Consider the following 24725-nt stretch of genomic DNA (forward strand, 5'->3'; position numbering starts at 1 on the left):
ACAATTAGAATAAAATTATATATTGGTTTGGGTTTATAAATGAGCGTTTTAAGTTTTTAATTTTATAATAATGTATACAGATTTTAATTCCTTATTTTATAAAGGGGTGAATGAAGAGGTTCGCCCCTAGGGGTGAATGAAGAGGTTCGCCCCTAGGGGTGAACCCAAGTACTGTCCTTTTGAGTATCACATTCCGTAAATAAGTGAGTAATTTCAGACATTTTCAAAATATACTTCACTTTTAATAGTATTAAGATATTACAATATCAAGTGTGACAACAAATATTACTCATTTTGCTTTCATATTTATTTTAAATATACACAGGTTGACTTGCAAAACTCACAATCACATGGTAGAGCAGATTATTGATATTTTTACGAATACAGTTTTTTGCGGGTTAGTTCATCATAATTGTTTTTCTGTTTTTTCCCGTTTCGTTATATCCAAACTCATTATTAACTTTTTTTTCTTTCAATTATTTTATCTAATCTCAATACATATATACAATTTACTATAATAAAATAAAAACAACATATTCTATTATGCTATAGATTATATATATTTGTAAATATTTCCCCGCGCTGTGACACGGATCCGATCCTAGTTAGTTAGTAAAAACAGAAAGGATTTTTAAGTTTGAAATTAGGTAAATATGAGGTTAATGTAATAGTAAGCAATCTAGGTAATATTGAAAGATATTTGTGATTTTAACTTAATGATTAGCATTTAATCGATGAGTTTTAAACCATTAGCCAAATGAGTTTTAAACAGTAGCCAAATGAGTTTTAAACCCAACACGGTGCTCCATGGCATCATTCTTGTAACATCTGTGAACCAAATATTGCATTTTTGGTCTGAGTGTCGATCGACACCCTTGGTGTATCGATCTACACCATGTGTTCCGGTTTGGTCGTGCTTGTTTTAATTGATGTTTAGTTCGGTTTGGTTCAATTAGAAATCCTTAATTCGCATTTATAAGTGAAGAAGCGACGAATTAAGGATTTTGGGAGTTTTGTTTTGTCGCCGTTAAGTGAGAAAGAGAAAAAAAGGAGAGAAAGCGTTGGAGAGTGTTTCTGTGAGTTTTTGGGTCTGTTCTTGGCGTTTTTGGAGGGATCTGTGGCTGGAGAAGGGAGAGCTGTTGCTGGGAACGAAGGAGAAGGTTCCTAAGGTGTTGTTTCCACCGTTTCTCAACCCAATCTTCCTGTAAAAGAGGTGAGTGCTTGACCATGGTTGATCTAAGCATGAGATCTCTTTTGTTTGGGCTGTGCTTTGTCTATTTGTGGTGTTTGCTTGCTTGGGTTTGTTGTTTTCGTGTTTACCATAGGTTCCTGAGGTGTTTGGGTGAGTTTGGGACGGTTTCGAGATGATTTGAAATGGAGGATCGACGTTCGTGTTCGTGCAGTTCGCGTCTGCAGAAGAAGCATCGATTGATACCGATGTAGTATCGATCGACACCATGTCGTGCAAGCATCGATCGATACCGATGTAGCCTCGGTTGACACCAGTCTCATCCGAGACTTTTTTTCGTGGTTTGATGTATTGTTTGTGTTTGTTTGTTTGCTTAAACATGAGAGTCTTAGATGCTTGTGTGTATAACCTAGTAGATGGGAGGACGGCCTCACTAAGTATTTATGATAATACTTACGCATCTCAATTGTTGTTTGTGGTGTGCAAGTAAAGGAAAAGTGTGATCATGGAATCAAGGCGATGAGGAGGAGGATGTTCTAGAGGCTTGATTGATTGTGGTCTAGCTACTGTTAGGTTGCTAGTGTTGAGTGGATAGAACGTTGTAGGATGTTGGAACTTGGTTATTGCATTGTTGGTGATGTGTGTAGAATTTCACTCCAAATCTTTTACCTGAAAAGACTACACGTCGGCTGAAAGTGCACAGTTAATCAATTGTAGTATTTTAGGATCGATCTCACAGAGAGTAATAGCAAACACAAATTGAATTATAGGAGAAAGAACTATGGCTAAGACTAAAGAAGAGATTGGGGTTTTGGTTTTTCTAATAACTATTGCAAGAAAATAAAAAGGGTTTAAAACTATAAGACTAAGGCGTTGGGCGTTTTGGGAGTCATCTTAGGGTTTTCATGGTTCTAAGCAATAGTAAGTGTAAGATTTAACAAGTAAATACTAATTTTCGGTCTAGGTTCTCAACTACGAAACACTAATGAACTAACAAGCTATTCTCATAGAATGAAAGTCTAAAGTCTTCACACTCCGTTACTCAACTTTCACAGGCAACGTCGCATGTCAACCAGCTAGCTAAACAAGTTCGGTACATTCACCAAACTTTGCAACTCAACTTATGAAGGTTACGAGCAAGGCTTCGGTATAACACTAGTTCGGAGAAGTAGGATAACACGGTTAGCGCTCCCGTTCTCTAGATCAGTGTTTGGTGATCAATCCAAGCATAAGCATTAAGATAAAGATGTCCCGAAAGAACTCTAATTTAAAACCGAAAATAAGATCTAACAACCTAATAGAAGCGAACCTATGAATTCCCCTTGAATCACCCCATAGAACCCAACAAATAAAACTACTCGCTCATGATGCAAAGAAACGACATTGATATTATATAGAACAGCATAAAAAATGAATCAATAAACAAAAGGGGGTTCAAAGTAAACTTCTCTATTTGTCACAAAAGTAACTTGGTCCCAAAGCAAAGATAGAATGAAAGAACTAGAAAGAGTAGAAAGAGAGATGGTGGTCTTCAAAGGCTTCAATGGATTCGGCGAGCAAGAGAGAGCTTCTCTGGTCGTCTATGGTTGCTCAGCAGCGGCGGTATAGGAGGCACTTGAAGTCTCGATGAAGGCACACCTCAAAACCCTAGGTCTTAAGAGTATTTATAGGGTTTTGTTTAGGTTTAGGGTTTTGTAAGGGTAGAAACGTCTTCTCTTCTTAAGTGCAGGCTAAGAGGCGGCGAAATAGGCTTATGGACCGTGGAGGAGGCTTGGACTTAGCCGCCGTGGTGGTCGGCGGTCAGGCCTTGGATAAAAGCCCGTCGGTAGGTCGGTTCTTCTTATGTCGGTTTATAATACGTCTCGGTAAATCAGGCATAACTTTCGGATGGCTGAATGGATTGACTTGGTTCCACTTCGAGGAGAAAGATAGACTCTTCCAGCTTTCCAAAGACACCAAACATGATATATATTGAGTTCTTAAAGCTCTCCAAACGTTGCCCGTACTGTAAAGCTCTAAAACTTTCCTAAAACGTATTTTCTTTTCTTTTTGGTTCAAATAGCTATTAAACTTGTAAAACCTTGTTGAAACCTGAAATACTTGATAATAGACATTTTACACCTAGAATCTCATCAAACTCTTCCTAAATGCATATGAAAACTATAGCTAAAATGAGTAAAATAATGATGTTATCAGTTGGTTTTGGATTATTGCATTGTTGGTTATTGGATTATTATTGATGGAATTCTTATTGGTTTAATGGAATTGTTTTCTTTGGTTATCTGTTGTTGTTGATTGTTGCTAGGTTGATAGTGGGTATGAGACCACTAGTGAATTAATATTATTTAGAAAAAAACGGAAAGGGTTGTTTCATTTTGGTATCAGAGCCCTTACGGTTCTAGGTCTAGGGTTCATTGTGCTTTTTCTGTTGATGTTTAGGATTTCATGCTAGAGTTGATTGTGTGAGTTAGTCAATTGTGTGTGGCATGAGGTCCTAGAACATCCTCTTCGAGCCTGCTTTGTGATTCCACGGTGAGTTGTATTCTTGTGTTATTAGAATTATTTGTTGCTTAGCCTTCTGTTCTTGGTGATACAAATGGTTAGAGGTGAGGATGCTGTTGGTTGTGGTCGTGGTCGTGGTCGTGGTCGTGGTCGGGGACGAGGTCAGGTTCCTGAGGCCAGTGTGACCCAGAGCATGGCCAGTGAGGAGGTAGCGGAGTCACAGGTTCATCCTAGTGTGTCTGGAGGCCAGGCTGGTTTGGGTGACGGCAGCACGGATGGGCCCGGTGTCGGTCACAGTGTTGCCTAAGGTGTGGGGGTTGCAGTAGGGGGTGCTCCAGGCAGGGAGGATGTCTTGATGGGCTTGCTAGCTCATGTTTTGGAGCGACTTCCAGCAGTAGTGCCGCCAGTGGTTGGTGGGCAGGTTCCAGCGGTGCAGCCTGTGGCGGGTTTGCAGGCAGGTGTGCAGCCGGGGGCCGAGGTAGTGGATGCTCAGTATGTGCAGATTATGGTGCAGCTGCACCGAGTGGGAGCGGGGTCTTTCTCGGGAGGTACAGATCCGAGTGTAGCAGATGAGTGGAGAGAGCCAATGGAGGATCTTTTCCTTTCGCTTCGGTGTCCCGACCAGTTCAGGGTGGATTTGGCAGTGTACTACTTGTCAGGTGATGCATGTGTGTGGTGGAGGTCGGTGACAGCACGGAGGGTGCAGCGGGATATGAATTGGGGAGATTTTGTGAGGGAGTTTAACTCCAAGTATTTTCCACAGGAGGCTCTTGATCGCATGGAGGCAAGGTTCTTGGGGTTGACTCGGGGTGACCATACAGTGCGGGAGCTTGATGCAGAGTTCAGTCGGCTTGTGGGGTATGCAGGCCGGGCATGGGAGCCAGAGTCGGCTCAGGTGCGGTGGTTCTTGTTGGCTCTGCGGGATGATCTAAGGACACGGTGCAGAGTGAGGAGCTATGCTAAGAGAGCGGAGCTAGTTGAGGTTGCAGCTGGGATAGAGGATGACTTGAGGTCACAGGTGGTTATGGTCGGTCCTTCAGTGCAGCCACAGCGGTCTCAGCCGTATTCTGTCCCTAGCAAGGGCGGCAAGCCTGCGCATGGGCAGAAGCGGAAGTTTGATGATATGCAGAGATCGAGGTACGGTGGTGCGAGATGCTTTGGGTGTGGTAGCAGGGACCACAAGGTGACCAACTGTCCGCAGAGAGGTGAGCAGCAGGCAGTGATGGAGCAGCGGGCGGTGACGGGGCATATCAAGCCTTGTTGTCCCAAGTTGCAGTAGATGGCAGTAGCAGCGGTGCAGGCTGGAGGTCAGCCAGGAGTGCAGCACGGTGTGCAGACAGTGGGTTGGATTGATCCGATGTCGCGGGTGTACTCGACTGTGGAGACCAGTGGCACAAGTGCAGGAGCGATCACAGGTATAACTTCAGAGATTCGAACTTGGTCAATTCAATAGTTCAGATTATGTTTGTTTTTGCTTGTGATCGAATGTTAGGTTCTCAACACATGAGGTTTATGTAGGGACCTTGTTGGTGGGCAGGTTTAAGTCCCATGTTATGTTCGATTCTGGAGCTTCTCATAGCTTCATCACTCCGGAGTGTGCAGAGAGTGCGGGAATCAGAGGGGACTTCGGGGAGCGTACAGGAGTTGTCAGAGTTGCGGGAGGCAAGCTCCTGAGAGTTGTTGGACAAGCTAGAGGAGTTGATATTTAGATCGTGGAGGAGTCGTGGCCAGCGGATTTGCTTATCAGTCCTGTGGAGTTGTATGATGTTATTCTCGGGATGGATTGGTTGCATCGGCATAGGGTGGATTTGGATTGCTATCGGGGTAGAGTGGAGTTTGAGCGTCCAGGAGGGAAGTTGGTTTTTCAGGGTATTAGACCGACTTCGGGGAGTCTCCTGATCTCGGCCATTCAGACTGGGAAGATGATCGAGAAGGGCCGTGAGGCTTATCTGGTTACTATATCTATGCCAGAGTCAGTCAGAAAGTCTACGGTTAGCGGTATTCCGGTAGTGGAGGACTTTGAGGATGTGTTTCAGTCATTGCAGGGATTACCTACATCTCGGTCGGATTCTTTTACTATTAAACTAGAACCGGGGACGATGTCGTTATCCAAGGCTCCTTACAGAATGGCTTCAGCAGAGATGGCAGAGCTGAAGAAGCAGCTAGAGGATTTGTTGGGTAAGGGATTCATCCACCCTAGTGTATCACCGTTCGGAGCGCCCGTGTTGTTTGTGAAGAAGAAGGATGGGAGTTTCCGGTTGTGTATTGATTACCGGGGTTTGAACCGGGTCACTATGAAGAACAAGTACCCTCTTCCCAGGATCGATGAGTTGTTGGATCAGTTGAGGGGTGCTACTTGGTTCTCTAAGGTGCATCTGGCATCAGGTTATCATCAGATACCGATAGATGAGGCAGATGTGAGGAAGACGGCTTTCAGGACGAGGTATGGGCATTATGAGTTTGTGGTGATGCTTTTCGGGTTGACTAATGCGCCAGCTGCGTTTATGAGATTGATGAACAGCGTGTTCCAGGAGTTTCTGGACGAGTCAGTCATCATATTCATCGACGACATCCTGGTATACTATAAGAGTCCTGAGGAGCATGCAGTACATCTGAGAGTAGTTCTGGTGAAGCTCCGGGAGCAGAAGTTGTTTGCTAAGCTGAGTAAGTACAGTTTCTGGCAGCGTGATTGTTCCGGTAGAGGGAGTTTCAGTGGATCCTGAGAAGATTCATGCCATCAGAGAGTGGCCGAGGCCGCAGAGCGCCACTGAGATCCAAAGTTTTCTGGGATTAGCGGGTTACTACAGGAGGTTTGTTTGGGGTTTTGCGAGTATGGCACAGCCAATGACTAAGCTTACAGGGAAGGAGGTTCCATTTGTGTGGTCACTGGAGTGTGAGGCGAGTTTTGCAAGCCTGAAGCAGATGTTGACTACCACGCCTGTGTTAGCACTGCCTAAGCAGAACGAGCCTTATGTTATAGCCTATGCTTCTGGAGTGGGGTTGGGTTGTGTTCTTATGCAGCAGGAGAAGGTTATAGCCTATGCTTCGCGGCAGTTGTGGAAGCACGAGACTAATTATCCTACTCATGATTTGGAGATGGCAACAGTGATATTTGCTCTGAAGATTTGGAGGTCTTATTTGTATGGCAGGAAGGTACATGTATTTACATATCACAAGAGTTTGAAGTACATTTTTACTCAGCCTGAGCTGAATTTGAGGCAGAGGCGTTGGATGGAGTTAGTAGCGGATTATGATCTGGACATAGCTTACCATCCTCGTAAAGCTAACCTAGTTGCAGATGCCTTGAGTCGGAAGCGGGCGGCTTTGGCTCAGGAGCAGGATGTGGAGGCGTTGGTAGGTGAGATTAGTGCATTGAGGTTGTGTGCTATCTCACAGGAACCTTTGGGTTTGGAGGCAGTTGATCGAGCGGATTTGTTGAGCAGAGTGCAGTTAGCTCAGGAGAGCGATGAGGGGCTGGTAAATGCCTCCAAGGCTGCGGGTTCGGAGTATCAGGTCTCTGCTAATGGTACTATCCTTGTGCATGGTCATGTCTGTGTGCCCAAGGGTGTGGATCTGAGGCAGGAGATACTGAGAGAGGCTCATTCGAGCAAGTTCTCTATTCATCTAGGAGCGACCAAGATGTACCGTGACCTCAAGCGGTATTATCACTGGGTCGGGATGAAGAAGGACGTAGCCGACTAGGTGGCGAAGTGTGATACTTGCCAGCTAGTGAAGGCGGAACATCAGGTTCCTGGTGGATTATTACAGAGTTTGCCCATTCCAGAGTGGAAGTGGGATTTGAACACGATGGACTTCGTGGTGGGATTGCCTGTGTCGAGGACGTTTAATGCGATTTGGGTCATTTGAGCTTGCTAGAGTTTGCTTACAACAACAGCTACCAGGCGAGTATTGGGATGGCCCCTTATGAGGCATTGTATGGGAGGCCGTGTCGTACACCGTTATGTTGGACTCAGGTGAGGGAGAGGAGCATATATGGTGTAGATTTTGTTCAGGAGACCTCGGAGAAGATTCGGGTTCTGAGGCTGAACATGAAGGAGGCTCAAGATCGGCAGAAGAGCTATGCTGATAAGAGGAGGAAGGATCTTGAGTTTCAGGTTGGGGATAGATTGTACCTTAAGATGGCCATGTTGCGGGGTCCGAACAGGTCATTGACAGAGACTAAGTTGAGTCTGAGGTACATGGGTCTGTTCAGAGTGGTTGAGCGGGTGGGACTAGTGGCATACCGGCTGGAGTTGCCTGAGGTTATGCATGCGTTCCACAAGGTATTTCATGTGTTGATGCTGAGGAAGTGTCTTCACGAGGAGGATCGGTGGTTGGCTAAGATTCCTGAGGATCTTCAGCCTAACATGACTTTTGAGGCGAGACCGTTGAGGGTGCTCGGGAGAAGAGTCGAGGAACATCGGAAAAGAAGATTCCTTTGATGAGAGTCATGTGGGACTGTGATGAAGTAGAGGATGAAGGCAAGGTTTAAGAAGTGGCTTGAGAAGCAGGCCGCGACATGAGCTTGTCTAGTCGGGTCCACGTTGTAGTCCGTGGCTGGAGCAGGTACGGAGTATTCCAGCCAATCTCTCTTGATACTTGGTCGCTTAGGGGGTTTGGTTGTGCGACTAAGTACCAAGATGAGGTGGTGCTCGGGATGTGGGTGGATGGCTTGGATTGTTGTATCTTATTTTTCTTTTGTATTTTCGTTGAGGTTGTAACGATTATGACATTTTTGAGATTAATAAAATGAGTATTTTTCTTTATGTTTGACGGTTGTTGTCATGGGAAAAAGAGAAATAGCTCGGATTTCTATTTTTGGAAGTTTCCATAAATAGAAAGTTTCCAAAAAGGAGGTTTCCAGATTTAGAAAGTTTCTAAAAGGGGAATTTTTGTGGGAAGTGTTGAGGTAGATCTAGCCGGGAGATACTTGATGGCATCAGATTTGGTTTTGCTCAAGGCCGTGTGGGCCCAACTCATGTGATACCGATAGCTCGATGGACTTTGTGGCCAGAGAGTGGGAGTTGTATGTTGCTTCGGATGACGATCCGAGAGCGTGCTTTAGGGTGACGACCCAAGAGCAGGATATTTGAGACTCCCTGGATACCGTAGCCGTGAGTTGTTGCTCGGCAGTGAGCCGGTATGTCTCGAGGGTTGCAACCCGAGAGCGGGGGAGTGTGTGTGAGTGACTTCCTGGATGCCGTAGCTTAAGGCGGTTGGCCTGATAGCAAGCCGGCATGATTCGTCTGTTGTGACCACGGACGGGGGAAGCACTGAGTTGTGAGCAAATAGTGTATTTGATGTGAGTATATTGGCTAGAAAGGACCTCATGGTTCAGTCGGAGGTGTGTGGGCTGTTGCGACAGTTGCACGGGAAACTTTGGCTGACGGTGTTTAGTCCGGTTGGAGGACGTGCGGGCCGTGTTGACGGTGGCACGGAGGTCCTTGACGGATGGACGGTGATGCGGGATTCGAGGATGAATCCTTACTGGTGGGGGAGAATTGTAACATCCGCAAACCAAATATTGCATTTTTAGTCTGAGTGTCGATCGACACCCTTGGTATATCGATCGACACCATGTGTTCCGGTTTGGTCGTGTTTGTTTTAGTTGCTGTTTGGTTCGGTTTGGTTCAATTAGAAATCCTTAATTCGCATTTATAAGTGAAGAAGCGACGAATTAAGGGTTTTGGGAGTTTTTTTTGTCGCCGTTAAGTGAGAAAGAGAGAAAAAGGAGAGAAAGCGTTGGAGAGTGTTTCTGTGAGTTTCTGGGTCTGTTCTTGGCGTTTTTGGAGTGATCTGTGGCTGGAGAAGGGGGAGCTGTTGCTGGGAACGAAGGAGAAGGTTCCTAAGGTGTTGTTTCCACCGTTTCTCAACCCAATCTTCCTGTAAAAGAGGTGAGTGTGTGACCATGGTTGATCTAAGCATGAAATCTCTTTTGTTTGGGATGTTCTTTGTCTATCTGTGGTGTTTGCTTGCTTGGGTTCGTTGTTTTCGTGTTTACCATAGGTTCCCGAGGTGTTTGGGTAAGTTTGGGACGGTTTCAAGATGATTTGAAACGGAGGATCGACGTTCGTGTTCGTGCAGTTTGCGTCTGCAAAAGAAGCATCGATCGATACCGATGTAGCATCAATCGACACCATGTCGTGCAAGCATCGATGATACCGATGTAGCATCGGTCGACACCAGTCTCATCTGAGACTTGTTTTCGTGGTTTGATGTATTGTTTGTTTGCTTAAACATGAGAGTCTCAGATGCTTGTGTGTATAACCTAGTAGATGGGAGGACGGCCTCACTAAGTATTTATGATAATACTTACGCATCTCAATTGTTGTTTGTGGTGTGCAGGTAAAGGAAAAGTGTAATCGTGGAGTCAAGGCAATGAGGAGGAGGATGTTCTAGAGGCTTGATTGATTGTGGTCTAGCTATTGTTAGGTTCCTAGTGTTGAGTGGATAGAACGTTGTAGGATGTTGGAACTTGGTTATTGCATTGTTGGTTATTAGATTATTATTGTTGAAATTCTTATTGGTTTAATGGAATTTTTTTGTGACAACCCGTCCCGTAGACCCCACTAGCCTCACTGCTAACCCACTAGCCTTACTGCTAGCCCACTAGCCTCACTGCTAGCCGCCCAAACGGACCCCAAGCTGGCCCTGCAGTGCATCGATCCTAACCCATCACTGTGGATATCCAAATCCACTAGTAGGTTATTGGTGCGCCAGGCGTTCCTCGAACTCTGGTCCCCACCCTTTAACAACCTTCCCACAGGACAAGTTGCCACCAATTGATCTGCAGGTCCTGTGGGAAGGTTGTTAAAGGGTGGGGACCAGGGTTCGAGGAACGCCTGGCGCACCAATAACCTACTGGTGGATTTGGATATCCACAGTGATGGGTTAGGATCGATGCCCTGCAAGGCCAGCTTGGGGTCCGTTGGACGGCTAGCGGTGGGCTAGTGGGATCCACGGACGGTCCGTTGGGGCAGCTAGCTTAGGGCTAGTGGTGTAGTGACCCTCACCTAAGAGTAAAATTTTGACGTGTTTTCAAGTCCAAAAGACCGGAAAAAGGAAGGCAGAAAGAAGAGCTGGAAGTTTGATGAAGGGAAGTCCGAGAAAAAGTTAACGGACCGAGAGTTGTCCGAGTCGTCCGAGATGTACCGCACGTACCGTCCGAGACGCATTACCCGGCAATCGCCGAGAGATGCCAAGAGTACCGAGTACCCGAGGAAGTGTCGAGTACTCGAGGGAGAGTACCGAGTACCCGAGAACGTGTCGAGTACTCGAGGGAGCTACCGAGTACTCGAGGAAAGCATCGAGTACCCGAAGAACGTTGCCGATGGATGCCGATAGTTGCCGAGAGAGCTGCCGAGGACCGGCGATGGTCAACCGAGAGTAGAAAAAGTCTTCCCCAAGAATCACTTAAGGAAGTTAAGTGGAATGATTATTTTAATCAAGAAGGCTTAGTGGAGTTAAGTGGGTGAATATTTTATTCAAGGAGGCTTAGTGGGGTTTTAGTGGAGGATTAAAGAATTCAAGGGAGCTTAAGTGGAATTCAAGGTGTTGAAGCAAGGAGCTTCCAAGTGTTGAAGTCCCTCTAATAGGGAGAGTGCATGCGACTCCCATTGGCTGTCTCCACCGCCCACTTGTTCTATAAATAAGCTCTCACTCCTCTCATTTTCGCTCAAGGAAAGAAGGGGTAAGTTAAGAGAAATTGAGAGAGAAAGAGTGAGTGTTTGGGAGAGAAAGAAGAGAAGAAGAGAGTGGTTGCAAGAGAAGACTATCGACCAAGACCATCAACGTTAGATCGATAAGGAAATCGATTCTAACCAAAGGAGAGATCCGAGTAGCCGCGAGAAGAGCTTCATCAAAGGAGATCATTTGTCGACGGTTTACTGTGAGTTCAGGCACATATTTGCATCAGCTTAGATGGAGAGTTGAAAACATCCATCTAGTCCGCGGTTTTGCATGTTGCATGTAGATGCATTTGCTTGAAGTTTTGTTATGTTTTCTTGTTTAAATGCATGCGGGTTGAGGTTGTGCTAGTTGCTAGATCGAGATGATCTAGTAACAAGGGCAAGTTTTGGTTGGAATACTTGTGAAATTATGGGTTTAAGAACCGCATAAATTCAAGTATAAACTTCGGTGACATCTTGAGACGCTTTAGTCCGCGAGGGATTCCGGCTAAGCGATGTGAGAGTTGGTATTGCTATCCTTCCCATTCCATGCCACATGCAGCCGCGACATGCAACCCATGTTCGTGTGTGTGCAGGGTCGATCACGAAGAGCTCGGAGGTTACTGGGCTCGCTACCCTGGCCGAGGCTATTTTACACGACGGTGTAACGTTGGCTGATATCCAAACGCGTACCTTTGTGGTTGCGGCTTGGAGAATTCACAAGGGGTTGGGGAAGAGAGATGCGTACCGGGCCCAGATGGATTAAACTTGTTAAAAACTGTTGTTTTTATTACAAGTGTTATGGTTGCATGTTGTTGCATGCTGTTGCATGATTGTTAGTTATGGTTGCATGTTGTTGCATGCTGTTGCATGATTGTTATTTATGGTTGCATGATTGTTAGTTATGGTTGCATGTTGTTGCATGCTGTTGCATGATTGTTATTTATGGTTGCGTGTTGTTGCATGCTGTTGCATGATTGTTGTTTATGGTTGCATGTAGATGCGAGTGATGTTGAAGTGGTTGGTTAGCTTTTTAGCTTCCGCATGCCATCTTTGATGGTTGTTGAGTTGTTTTCGCTTTCTCGTTGATAGCTTATGCTTGCATGTTGTTTATCAACGCTTGCATGTTGCTTATTTATGCTTGCATGTTGTCATATATGCGTGCATGTTGTGTGTGATTGGGGGATTGGGGTTGGGAATTTAATTTCTCTGCAGGAACCCTGAGCTCACTAAGTAATCTTAGATTACTTATGATAATATTGTTGTTCTGCAGGTGACACTAGAGGGAACTAGAGGGCGTGGTGAACGATAGGGATCCGGAGTAGTTTTCTTTTTGGTGTCTATTGTAAAATTCAAAGTATGTTTATTTGCGAACCAAGTTTTGGCGTTAAGCCTTGCGAACTATTTTGTGTAATCGGTTGTGGAAACCCTTTTAAGAAATAATGAATTCGTATTTTCTTTTAAATCAAGCGGGTCGTACTGGTATAGGCTTAGTCCGAGTCGGCCCAACGCACGACGTGTCCGTAGGGTTGCAAAGCCTGAAGGATGTGTCGTGTGGTCGGGAACCTCGTCGAGGGACTGGCCGAAGGGCCTGATTTGTTCTCGCACCCGGCCGGACCTTTAATGAACGTTCCCATAGTAGCGTCTCCGGGCTGTGGCATGGCCGGGATGGCTATAGCGCGGTTCGGGGGCGTTACAACGGTGGTATCAGAGCATGGTTATGATGCTGTATAGGACTCGCATTTTCAAATGTTTTATCGAGTCAAATGGTCGCAATAGACACTTAGGATAATCCGGATCGTTCATCACTTAGGGTTAGACGGGATTAAGTAAACCCTTTGTTGATCGTGGATGCAGATGTCACGTCAAGGATCTGAAAGATCGAGGTCGACGTATCGTTCGCCGGACACAGGGAGGGGTTCAAGTCAGCAGTTTGGTCCGGAGGAATGGGATTCGCAGTTTGATGATGCTCAAAGGGAAGAGTCGTTCTCGGATGTTTATGGGCCGGATATGTTTGTGCCAAATAGGAATGTACCTGGCGCGACGTTAGGATACACACCATTAAGTTCGAATCATTTTAGTGCATCGGAGGGCATGTACCCGCCAGGATTTTCGCCGTTTGGACCGTACGCCGCTTATCCAACTCAGAACATGCCAGGTGTAAATCAAGCGCATGGAGAAGGACCAAGTGAGCAGAATGTGCCGGAGACCCAGCAGACACTTAAGATGGTCCAAGATCTCTTGAACCATATGATCCAGCAGCAGCAGCAGGATCAAGCAAATCGTGCAGCCGAAGATCCATCCGACCAGTTTCTTAAGCGGGTGATGTTGTTACGGAACTTAGGATTCCGTAAATTCAAAGGAGATCCGAATGTCGTATTAGCAGACGCTTGGATAAAAGACCTGGAAAGTAATTTCGAGTTGACAAGGTGTCCAGAGGAGTTTAAGAGGCCAGTAGCGGTTAATTTCTTGGAGGAAGATGCTCGTGCATGGTGGGATACCGTAGTTCCTCGTTACCGGTTTCAGACCGTAACATGGGGAATCTTTAAGAAAGAGTTCGAGCTGAAGTACTTTCCACCAGAGTCGCGTGACCGGTTGGAGAGTCAGTTTTTACAATTGGAACAGCGTGAAATGACCGTTCGAGCATATGGGAGAATTTTTACAAGACTTTGGAGGTACCTGTACCAAGGAAATGACGACGAGTTAGCGATGGCCCGAAGGTACTTTAACGGGCTTAGGCTAGATATTCAAGGAAGGTTGCACGCTGTGACTTACCGCAGTGTCGAGGAAGTGGAAGAGAGGGCGGTAAGTGTTGAGGAAGCAATCGAGAAAGAAAAGGAGATTGCAGCTCGGGATAGAAAGAAGGAACCCGTCCAGCAAACTAAGGTTGTGAACACCCGAAAGGTGAATCAAATAGCAGGACGGAATTGGAGCGCAGGCCGCAGGAAGGTCAAGATGAACGTTAACCAAGGTGGTAGTAAGGTGAGCAACATGGATCCGAGGGGATGCTATGTGTGCGGGAAAGTGGGGCATTTCGCTCGCGCTTGTCCGACTGTCGAGGAAACGAAGAGCAATAACTTGTCAACCGTCACATGTTTCTACTATGGCGAGTTGGGACATTACGCGAACTCATGTCCGTCGAAGCCGGCCAAACCGAACACCCAAACTGTGAACCGTGCCCAGATAGCGAACCAAGTGAAGGAACCCCCAGCGAAGAAGCAAGCAACCCCAGCAAATGTTTTTGGTTTAGGAATAGAGCCACCCAAACCTCCACAGGCCGCGAAGGGCCCTATAACAGGTTTGATTGGGTTCTAACTCTCTTGTGATTGTTTTGTGTTGCTTGTGAGGTTGTGTGATTAGTTTGGCATTGCATTTTGTTATATTTGCTTTGCATTTAGGAACATTACTTGTTGGTGGTAACCCCACACATGTACTGTTCGATTCGGGAGCGTCCAATAGTTTTGTGACACCCGAAGTGGTTGACAAGTTGGGAGACTTGTGTGAGGAGGAAGAGGTGAACATTAATGTCTACACTGCGGGTAATCAGCCGCCGTTGAGGACAACAAGATGGGTCAAGGAAGTGTCGATAGTCTTGCAAGATACGAACCTCCCGGTAAATCCTTTGGTGATGCCATTGGAAAGGTTCGATGCTATTTTGGGAATGGATTGGTTATCGGAACACCAAGCCCATATAGACTGCAGCAGAAGCAGAGTTATATTTGAAAATGGAGGGAGGACCCCTCTAGCTTTCAATGGGATCAGCCCAAGTAAAACGGCATACTTCGCATCGGCAGCAAGGATTAGAAGAGTGAGTGAGGAAGATGAAGTTTATTTAGTCACTCTAACCGCGATGGGAGGAGATGACAGAGAAGGCATGGAAGTTGAGGATATTGCCATAGTCAAGGACTTTGGAGACGTATTTAGGCCATTGGAAGGATTGCCTCCACCTAGGAGCCATCCGCTTACCATAAATTTGGAACCGGGAGCTACCCCAATTGCTAAGGCACCGTATCGCATGGCGCCAGCCGAGTTGGCTGAACTCAAGACTCAGTTGGAGGACTTGTTAGAGAAGGGTTTTATAAGACCAAGTTCGTCGCCATGGGGAGCCCCAGTGCTGTTCGTCAAGAAGAAGGACGGAAGCATGCGATTATGTATTGATTACCGAGGTATCAATAACATAACTATAAAGGACAAGTATCCTTTGCCAAGGATCGATGAGCTGTTGGACCAGCTAAGAGGAGCAAGTTGGTTTTTGAAGATTGATCTAGCCTCCGACTATCATCAAATCTCGATTGCGGAACAAGATGTGATGAAGACGGCGTTTCAAACGAGATATGGCCAGTACGAGTTCGTAGTGATGCCGTTTGGACTTACCAATGCACCGGCCGCATTCATGCGATTAATGAATGAGGTTTTTCACGATTATTTAGATCGATTCGTGATCATCTTTATTGATGATATCTTGATATACTCAAGAAGTGCGGAGGACCACGCGGAGCATTTGAGGAAGGCTTTGGAAAGGTTAAGGGAGATGAAGCTATTCGCGAAGTTTCGCAAGTGCAAGTTTTGGCAGAGGGAGATTGGATTTTTAGGACACCGAGTGTCGGAACAAGGTGTGTCCGCGGATCCAGAAAAGATTGCCGCAATACAGGGTTTGCTGATGCCAACGACCGCAACGGAAGTAAGGAGTTTCTTAGGCCAGGCAGGTTATTATCGGAAGTTCGTAAAGGGGTTTTCGACTATCGCGAAACCTTTGACACGACTTACCGGGAAAGGAGTACCTTTCATATGGAGTGAGGAAGTAGAGGAGGCTTTCAGAAAGTTGAAGGGAGCGCTGACAACCGCACCGGTGTTAGCCCTGCCCGAACAAAACCAACCATATTCTGTGTTTACAGACGCATCAAGAGTTGGAGTTGGATGTGTTTTGATGCAAGGGGATAGGGTGATTTCCTATGCATCTAGACAGCTAAGGAAGCATGAGGAAAACTACCCCACACACGACCTAGAGTTGGCCGCTGTGGTGTTTGCATTGAGGACTTGGAGATCATATTTGTATGGAGAAGCTGTTCAGGTATTTACAGACCACCAAAGTCTTAAGTACTTGTTCACGCAACCGGATCTTAATTTGCGTCAGAGGAGATGGATGGAGTTCGTAGCCGATTACGACTTAAGAATCCAGTATCACCCAGGCAAAGCGAACGTAGTAGCGGATGCGCTAAGCCGAAGAAAAGCACAAGTTGATGTTGAGAAGGACGTGGAGTCTTTAACTGAGGAATTGAAGAAGGTAAGGCTTTTAGCCTTGGAGGGAGAATCTAGTGAGCCGTTAGGTTTACAAGCCGTAACTCAAGCGAGCCTACTACAACGAGTTCGTGAGGAACAACCTAAAGACGAGAATCTGAAGAAGATCATCGAAGAGTTGAAAGGGTTAGAAGGACCAAATGCTAGTGGATATCATCTAGCGGACGATGACACTTTACTTCTCAATGGGAGAGTGACCGTACCAAATCGGAACGGATTGCGAGAAGAGATATTAGGAGCCGCCCATAGCTCAGCATTGAGTATACATCCAGGGAGCACCAAGATGTACAAAGATGTGCGTAGATACTATCATTGGCCTGGACTGAAGAGAGCAGTAGCAAAATGGGTAAGCCAATGTGATTCATGTCAACGAATCAAGGTAGAGCATCAAGTGCCAGCGGGATTGCTTCGCAACTTGCCCATACCGACATGGAAATGGGACTCTATCTCTATGGATTTTATTACCGGCCTACCTATAAGAAAAGGGAGGATCAATGACGCAGTGTGGGTAGTGGTTGATCGTTTAACCAAAGTAGCCCGTTAGGTTCCAGTGAGGAGCACGGATCAAGCGCCAGTCTTGGCAGAGAAATACATAGACGAGATTTTGAAGCTCCATGGAGTGCCAGCGAATATTGTTTCCGATCGTGATCCAAAGTTTGCGTCAATATTCTGGCAAGATTTACATAGGGCGTTGGGAACAAATGTTCATATGAGCACCTCGTTTCACCCAGAGACTGACGGGCAGACGGAGAGAACTATTCGAACCATAGAGGACATGATTCGATTGTGTGCATTGGAGTGGTCATCTGATTGGGAGAAGAATTTGCCTTTGGTCGAGTTTGCGTATAACAATAGTTATCACTCGAGCACTGGCATGTCGCCATTTGAAGCCTTGTACGGAAGGCCGTGTAGAACGCCTTTATGTTGGACAGAAGTGGGAGAGCGAACAAGTTTCAACCACAAGTTGATTGATGAGACGACAGAAAAGATCAAGTTTATTCGAGAGAGCATGAAGAAGGCTCAAGATCGCCAAAGGAAGTACGCAGACCGTAAGAGGCGAGAAGTGGAATTCGAAGTTGGAGACATGGTGTATTTGAAGGTTGCACCACAAAAAGGAAAGGATCGTTTTGGCAAAGTGGGAAAGCTTGCGGTAAGGTTTATCGGACCGTACCGGATTGAGAGAAGAGTTGGCGAGGTAGCCTATCGGTTATCAATGCCCGAGGTGATGCGGTTGCATAAAGTCTTCCACGTATCACAACTACGGAAGCATGTGCCAGATCCAAGAATGATTGTGCCCGAGTCTATCGAGGAGTTGGAGCCAAATCTCACATACCCCGAAGGACCGTTTGGAATAGGGCAAAGAAGGACCCGGAAGTTGAAGAATAGGAGTATTCCTCAAATTCAAGTGTTCTGGGGAAAACAGAACCGTAAGGTCACCACATGGGAAGATGAGGATAGGATGCGTGCCAAGTATCCTCAGTTGTTTGCGGAAGAAGATGAGGCAAGACCATCAGAACCCTATGGAATTCGGGACGAATTCTATTAAGGGGGGGAGAATGTAGTGACCCTCACCTAAGGGTAAAATTTTGACGTGTTTTCAAGTCCAAAAGACCGGAAAAAGGAAGGCAGAAAGAAGAGCTGGAAGTTTGATGAAGGGAAGTCCGAGAAAAAGTTAACGGACCGAGAGTTGTCCGAGTCGTCCGAGACGTACCGCACGTACCGTCCAAGACGCATTACCCGGCAATCGCCCAGAGATGCCGAGAGTACCGAGTACCCGAGGAAGTGTCGAGTACTCGAGGGAGAGTACCGAGTACCCGAGAACGTGTCGAGTACTCGAGGAAGCTACCGAGTACTCGAGGAAAGCATCGAGTACCCGAAGAACATTGCCGATGGATGCCGATAGTTGCCGAGAGAGCTGCCGAGGACCGGCGATGGTCAACCGAGAGTAGAAAAAGTCTTCCCCAAGAATCACTTAAGGAAGTTAAGTGGAATGATTATTTTAATCAAGAAGGCTTAGTGGAGTTAAGTGGGTGAATATTTTATTCAAGGAGGCTTAGTGGGTTTTTAGTGGAGGATTAAAGAATTCAAGGGAGCTTAAGTGGAATTCAAGGTGTTGAAGCAAGGAGCTTCCAAGTGTTGAAGTCCCTCTAATAGGGAGAGTGCATGCGACTCCCATTGGCTGTCTCCACCGCCCACTTGTTCTATAAATAAGCTCTCACTCCTCTCATTTTCGCTCAAGGAAAGAAGGGATAAGTTAAGAGAAATTGAGAGAGAAAGAGTGAGTGTTTGGGAGAGAAAGAAGAGAAGAAGAGAGTGGTTGCAAGAGAAGACTATCGACCAAGACCATCAACGTTAGATCGATAAGGAAATCGATTCTAATCAAAGGAGAGATCCGAGTAGCCGCGAGAAGAGCTTCATCAAAGGAGATCATTCGTCGACGGTTTACTGTGAGTTCAGGCACATATTTGCATCGGCTTAGATGGAGAGTTGAAAACATCCATCTAGTGCGCGGTTTTGCATGTTGCATGTAGATGCATTTGCTTGAAGTTTTGTTATGTTTTCTTGTTTAAATGCATGCGGGTTGAGGTTGTGCTAGTTGCTAGATCGAGATGATCTAGTAACAAGGGCAAGTTTTGGTTGGAATACTTGTGAAATTATGGGTTTAAGAACCGCATAAATTCAAGTATAAACTTTGGTGAGATCTTGAGACGCTTTAGTCCGCGAGGGATTCCGGCTAAGCGATGTGAGAGTTGGTATTGCTATCCTTCCCATTCCGTGCCACATGCAGCCGCGACATGCAACCCATGTTCGTGTGTGTGCAGGGTTGGTCACGAAGAGCTCGGAGGTTACTGGGCTCGCTACCCTGGCCGAGGCTATTTTACACGATGGTGTAACGTTGGCTGATATCCAAACGCGTACCTTTGTGGTTGCGGCTTGGAGAATTCACAAGGGGTTGGGGAAGAGAGATGCGTACCAGGCCCAGATGGATTAAACTTGTTAAAAACTGTTGTTTTTATTACAAGTGTTATGGTTGCATGTTGTTGCATGCTGTTGCATGATTGTTAGTTATGGTTGCATGTTGTTGCATGCTGTTGCATGATTGTTATTTATGGTTGCATGTTGTTGCATGCTGTTGCATGATTGTTAGTTATGGTTGCATGTTGTTGCATGCTGTTGCATGATTGTTATTTATGGTTGCGTGTTGTTGCATGCTGTTGCATGATTGTTGTTTATGGTTGCATGTAGATGCGAGTGATGTTGAAATGGTTGGTTAGCTTTTTAGCTTCCGCATGCCATCTTTGATGGTTGTTGAGTTGTTTTCGCTTGCTCGTTGATAGCTTATGCTTGCATGTTGCTTATTTATGCTTGCATGTTGTCATATATGCGTGCATGTTGTGTGTGATTGGGGGATTGGGGTTGGGAATTTAATTTCTCTGCAGGAACCCTGAGCTCACTAAGTAATCTTAGATTACTTATGATAATATTGTTGTTCTGCAGGTGACCCTAGAGGGAACTAGAGGGCGTGATGAACGATAGGGCTCCGGAGTAGTTTTCTTTTTGGTGTCTATTGTAAAATTCAAAGTATGTTTATTTGCGAACCAAGTTTTGGCGTTAAGCCTTGCGAACTATTTTGTGTAATCGGTTGTGGATACCCTTTTAAGAAATAATGAATTCGTATTTTCTTTTAAATCAAGCGGGTCGTACTGGTATAGGCTTAGTCCGAGTCGGCCCAACGCACGACGTGTCCGTAGGGTTGCAAAACCTGAAGGATGTGTCGTGTGGTCGGGAACCTCGTCGAGGGACTGGCCGAAGGGCCTGATTTGTTCTCACACCCGGCCGGACCTTTGATGAACGTTCCTATAGTAGCGTCTCCGGGCTGTGGCATGGCCGGGATGGCTATAGCGCGGTTCGGGGGCGTTACAAGTGGGGTCCATGGGACAGGTTGTCACATGTTTTCTTTAGTTATCCGCTGTTGTTGATTGTTGCTAGGTTGATAGTGGGTATGGGACCACTAGTGAATTAATATTATTGAAAAAAAAAAACGGGAAGGGTTTGTTTCAATTCTCTTCAACCCCAGGCCCCCACTCTCTTTATTGGTGCATACTTTCTCCCAGCTGAATTTGGCTCCTCTGGCCGAATTTGAAGCTTCTTGCTAAAAAGAAAACATTACACATTTTCTCAATCTCCTCAATGCAATTCCTAGGGAGCAAAAAGATGGACGTCTAGAAGATAATAGTAGAGTAAATGACCGACTGTATGAGTTGTAACCTCCCTGCAAAAGATAGATTTATGACCGGCCAAGCTGAGAATATGTTCCTAATCCTGTTTAGAGGAGGATGGTAGTTTTGTCTTCTTATCTTTTTAAAGGATAGAGGCACAGGCACCCCTAAGTATCTCATAGGGAGTGAACCTTGAGTGAGTCCTAGTCAAAATGCTGACTATTATGAAAATTTCCTCTATCCAAAAAAAGATTGGTTTTCTCTCTGTTAACTTAATCCTCAAACCTGATTGAGCTTTAAATTCCTCAAGAGTATCCAAAATTTCTTGGAGAGATTGCTCTGTCCAATCAAAGAAATTCAGTATAAATTAAGTTACTTATATCTAGTATCATTGCTTCTAAAGGTGCATAAACATTAATTACTTCTTCTTTACGTAATCAAATTACAATCCTTTTTCCTTTTGTAGCATGTATGATGAGATATAAATTATGATTTTCAAAATGTAAGTGAAAGACGAAACGGTATTTTAGCATTGTATACGTCCACGAACGACGATTCTTTCAAAAGCAAATTTTAAAGTGTCATATTTGTCAAAAGCTAGATAGTAGAGATATATTCAGGTCCACTAACACGAGTACCTCGAAAATTTAGACTAACGCAGGTTGAACTACATACGTACATGTCCACCATTATCATTAAATCGAATAATTTCGTTTACTCATAAACTTTGAAATGTATATATGCATACAGTGGCGGATCCAACAAATCTTTTGAGAGAGCGCAAAAAAAAACCAAAAGTGTTCAGGTGGGGATTTGAACCTTTGAACTCAAATAGTATGTGGTGCATCATTGTACTACAAGAAAACAGTGGATTAGCGACTACAAGTAGCGACTACATTTGTAGTCGCCAAAAATAACAACTATATAGTGACCACTTTGCGATTATGTTGTGACTACAGTGATTTAGTCGCCAATCAGTCACTACTTTACCGACCACAGTAGATAGTCGTACTATAGTCGTCAATTTAGCGACTATTCTGCGACTCATTCGGCGAGTCATTAAATAGTCACCCCTTAGTCGCTAAATAGTCGTAAAAGACAGTTAAAAAAGTGTTTTTCTATGGGGGCCAACTGATATTGAGTAGTCGCCTATTAGTGGCATAGATGTAGACTTTAAAAACAAATTTCACCCATTTGCCGTCTTCATTCCAACACAAATTTCACCCATTTGGATTTATAAAAATTTTTATTTTCTCCAAAAAAATATATATATATATAGTTCTTAAAAAAAACAATTTATATATATATATATATATATAATGGCGGGAAATTTTTCATTAGAATTCGAATTAGTGGGGTTGGACCAATTCTCGTTTGGAAGTAGCCAAGATACAGTTCAGAATAATGGCGGTAAGTTTTTCTGTTCATGTAGTAGAAGAAGAAAACAAACATATGTTTTAAGAAGCCTATCATTTTCTTACTTTTATTCACAAACAATATTTGCATTGGATTTGGACTTATGAATATGCTCTATTTAAAGTATCTATATAGGTTATATATAGAATTTTTTCCTTATTTCTTTTTTTTGTTTCAATATTCATTAAGGATTAATAAGTACTAAAATAATTTATGTGAAGATTTATTATTATAATTAAGATAGAAATTATAATATTAAAATTAATTTATTATTTTTCTAAAATTAAAATTACAAATTCTTTTAATTATTATTATAATAGAGATAGAAATTATATACAGAATCTTTTCCTTATTTCTTTTTTTTTTTCTTTTTTTTTTTTTGACAACAACATAAAAGATTGACTTAAAGCCAATGAGACGGGATATCGTTGACGTAGATGGTAAGTTGAGCTTCAGAACGAACACGTCTTGCCAGATTATCGGCTTTCCCATTCTGCGAGTGAGGGACGAGAATCAACGAGAAGGATGCGAATTCTTCCTTATCTTCCTGGATGTTCTCTAAGTAAGTCGCAAACGCCGGCCACTCTGTAGGTGAAGACACCATCTTCACTAAGTCAGAGCAATCGGTAAGGAAAACAACATCCTGATTATCTGCCCCAATCATGCAACGCATCGCCCAAATAAGGGCTTCAACCTCTGCATGAAGCGGGGATAGACTACGACGAAGATTTGCTGCTCCCATAGTGGGGACCCCTCCCGAAGGAGGAGAGCAGAACCAACCTCGGCTGGCATATGGATCTGTCGCTTTCCAAGAACCATCAACATAACATAAGAGACTTGTCTGAAAGCTACCTCTTAAACCCAAACTACCATTTCCAGGGAAAATCCCTGGGATCACCGGCGTAGACTCAGTGACATCCTCTAATTGTGCTAAAAACCAAGCCTTAGATTCATCCACCGCTATCCGGAGAATTGCCTCTGGGTGTGGATCCAGATTACCAAAAAACTTATCATTCCGGGCCTTCCATAAATACCACAGTAGCCATGGATAAACCTCTGGAGTAGGTGTCTCCGAAAACCTCCAAAAAAGAAAATCCATATTCGTGTATATGGACGCCGAAGGGAAAACTCCTGGACTTGTCGGGAACTGAGATAAAGCCCACACCTGCCTTGCCGGGGAACACTCAAACAGAACATGATTAATGGTCTCCTCATGAACCCCACAAAGCGAACACTGAGTATCACAGCCCACACCACGTCTCTGAAGATTAGTGGAAACCGCCACACAGCCGGTAACCACTTGCCACAAAAAATGTCGAATCTTAGGCGGGCACCGGTATTCCAAACAAAAGCTTGTAATTGAGTAATATGAGGGCCGATAACTTTCCCCCCTGAGGCAGGGACCTTTTGTTACTGCAAAACAGCATACCCAGACTTAACTGTATATTTACCCGTTTTTGTGAAATGCCAGCCCAACAAGTCTGGCGATTCCGGCTGTCCTAAAGGTAAGGCCGAAATAGTGGCAACATCTTCTGGCACAAAAGTGGCCGTAAGTAGAGCCATGTTCCAGGAATTGGAATTCCTGTCGACGAAAGAGTTAACTCGGAGCGTGGGGTCGAAGGTCGACCCACAGCTCAATGCTGGTCTCGGGGATTGTGCAGGAATCCAGGGATCATTCCAGACGGAAATCGATTCACCTGATCCTACCCGTTTAATGAGTCCTTTGTGTACCAGAGAGCGAGCAGACACCATACTCCGCCAACCATATGATGGGGAATATGATTTAATTGGATCCAAAGGATCTGAATGTCTATAATAGCGGCCCTTAAAGACCCGAGCAAATAAAGAGTCTGGTACTGTAATCAACCGCCATAGTTGCTTTGCCAGGAACGCAGTATTACAGTCATCCAAACACCAAAAACCCAAACCTCCATCCGACTTACTGAGACACAATCTATCCCATGCTACCCAATGTAATCCCCTCGATTCTCCCGATGAGCTCCACCAGAAATTGGAAATCGCGTTGTTTAACTTCCTTGTAACCCCTTTCGGAAGCCGAAAGCAGGACATCACAAAAGTTGGAACAGCTGTAGCCACCGACTTAATCATCACCTCTTTCCCCCCCCCTTGGACAAGAGCCGAGCCGGCCATGCACCCGCCCGAGCTTGTAATCTATCCTGAACGAAGGAAAAAAATTTTGTTTTAGACCCACCCAGACTCTCCGGAATACCCAAGTATGAACTCATACCACCCATAGTTGTAATTCCAAGGACCCCTTTAAGCTCCTCTCGGAGGGTACCATCTACTGTATGGCCGAATTGAATCGACGCTTTCTGGAAATTTATCTTTTGACCCGAAACCCGCTCATATTGCTTAAGGATCCCAAGGACAACCTCACACTGATCCTTCGAAGCCCGACAGAAAAACAAACTG

At 45.0% G+C, this 24725-nt stretch overlaps 1 protein-coding gene across 1 annotated transcript; it reads left to right on the forward strand.

Moving 5' to 3' along the window:
• The first annotated feature begins 12903 nt into the window (after nt 1-12903).
• On the forward strand, nt 12904-18202 carry LOC104748892 (uncharacterized). Its single transcript, XM_087487461.1, has 4 exons — nt 12904-13086; nt 13216-14656; nt 14757-17002; nt 17201-18202. Exons 1-4 carry the CDS (start codon nt 12904-12906, stop codon nt 18200-18202), a joined length of 4872 nt encoding a protein of 1623 aa, XP_087343587.1.
• The last annotated feature ends 6523 nt before the right edge of the window (nt 18203-24725 follow it).

Source organism: Camelina sativa, chromosome 15, assembly GCF_030686135.1.
Source record: "Camelina sativa cultivar CO46 ecotype springtype chromosome 15, ASM3068613v1".
NCBI classification, from domain to species: domain Eukaryota; kingdom Viridiplantae; phylum Streptophyta; class Magnoliopsida; order Brassicales; family Brassicaceae; genus Camelina; species Camelina sativa.

What these genes read in the sequence shown, in the direction of transcription:
- LOC104748892 (XM_087487461.1), top strand. Translation starts at nt 12,904, where the DNA reads ATGTGTCGTGTGGTCGGGAACCTCGTCGAGGGACTGGCCGAAGGGCCT. An exon ending in CGCGAAGGGCCCTATAACAG is followed by an intron (nt 14,657 to 14,756) that starts GTTTGATTGGGT and finishes CTTTGCATTTAG; the next exon opens with GAACATTACTTGTTGGTGGT. An exon ending in AGAGAGCAGTAGCAAAATGG is followed by an intron (nt 17,003 to 17,200) that starts GTAAGCCAATGT and finishes GTAGCCCGTTAG; the next exon opens with GTTCCAGTGAGGAGCACGGA.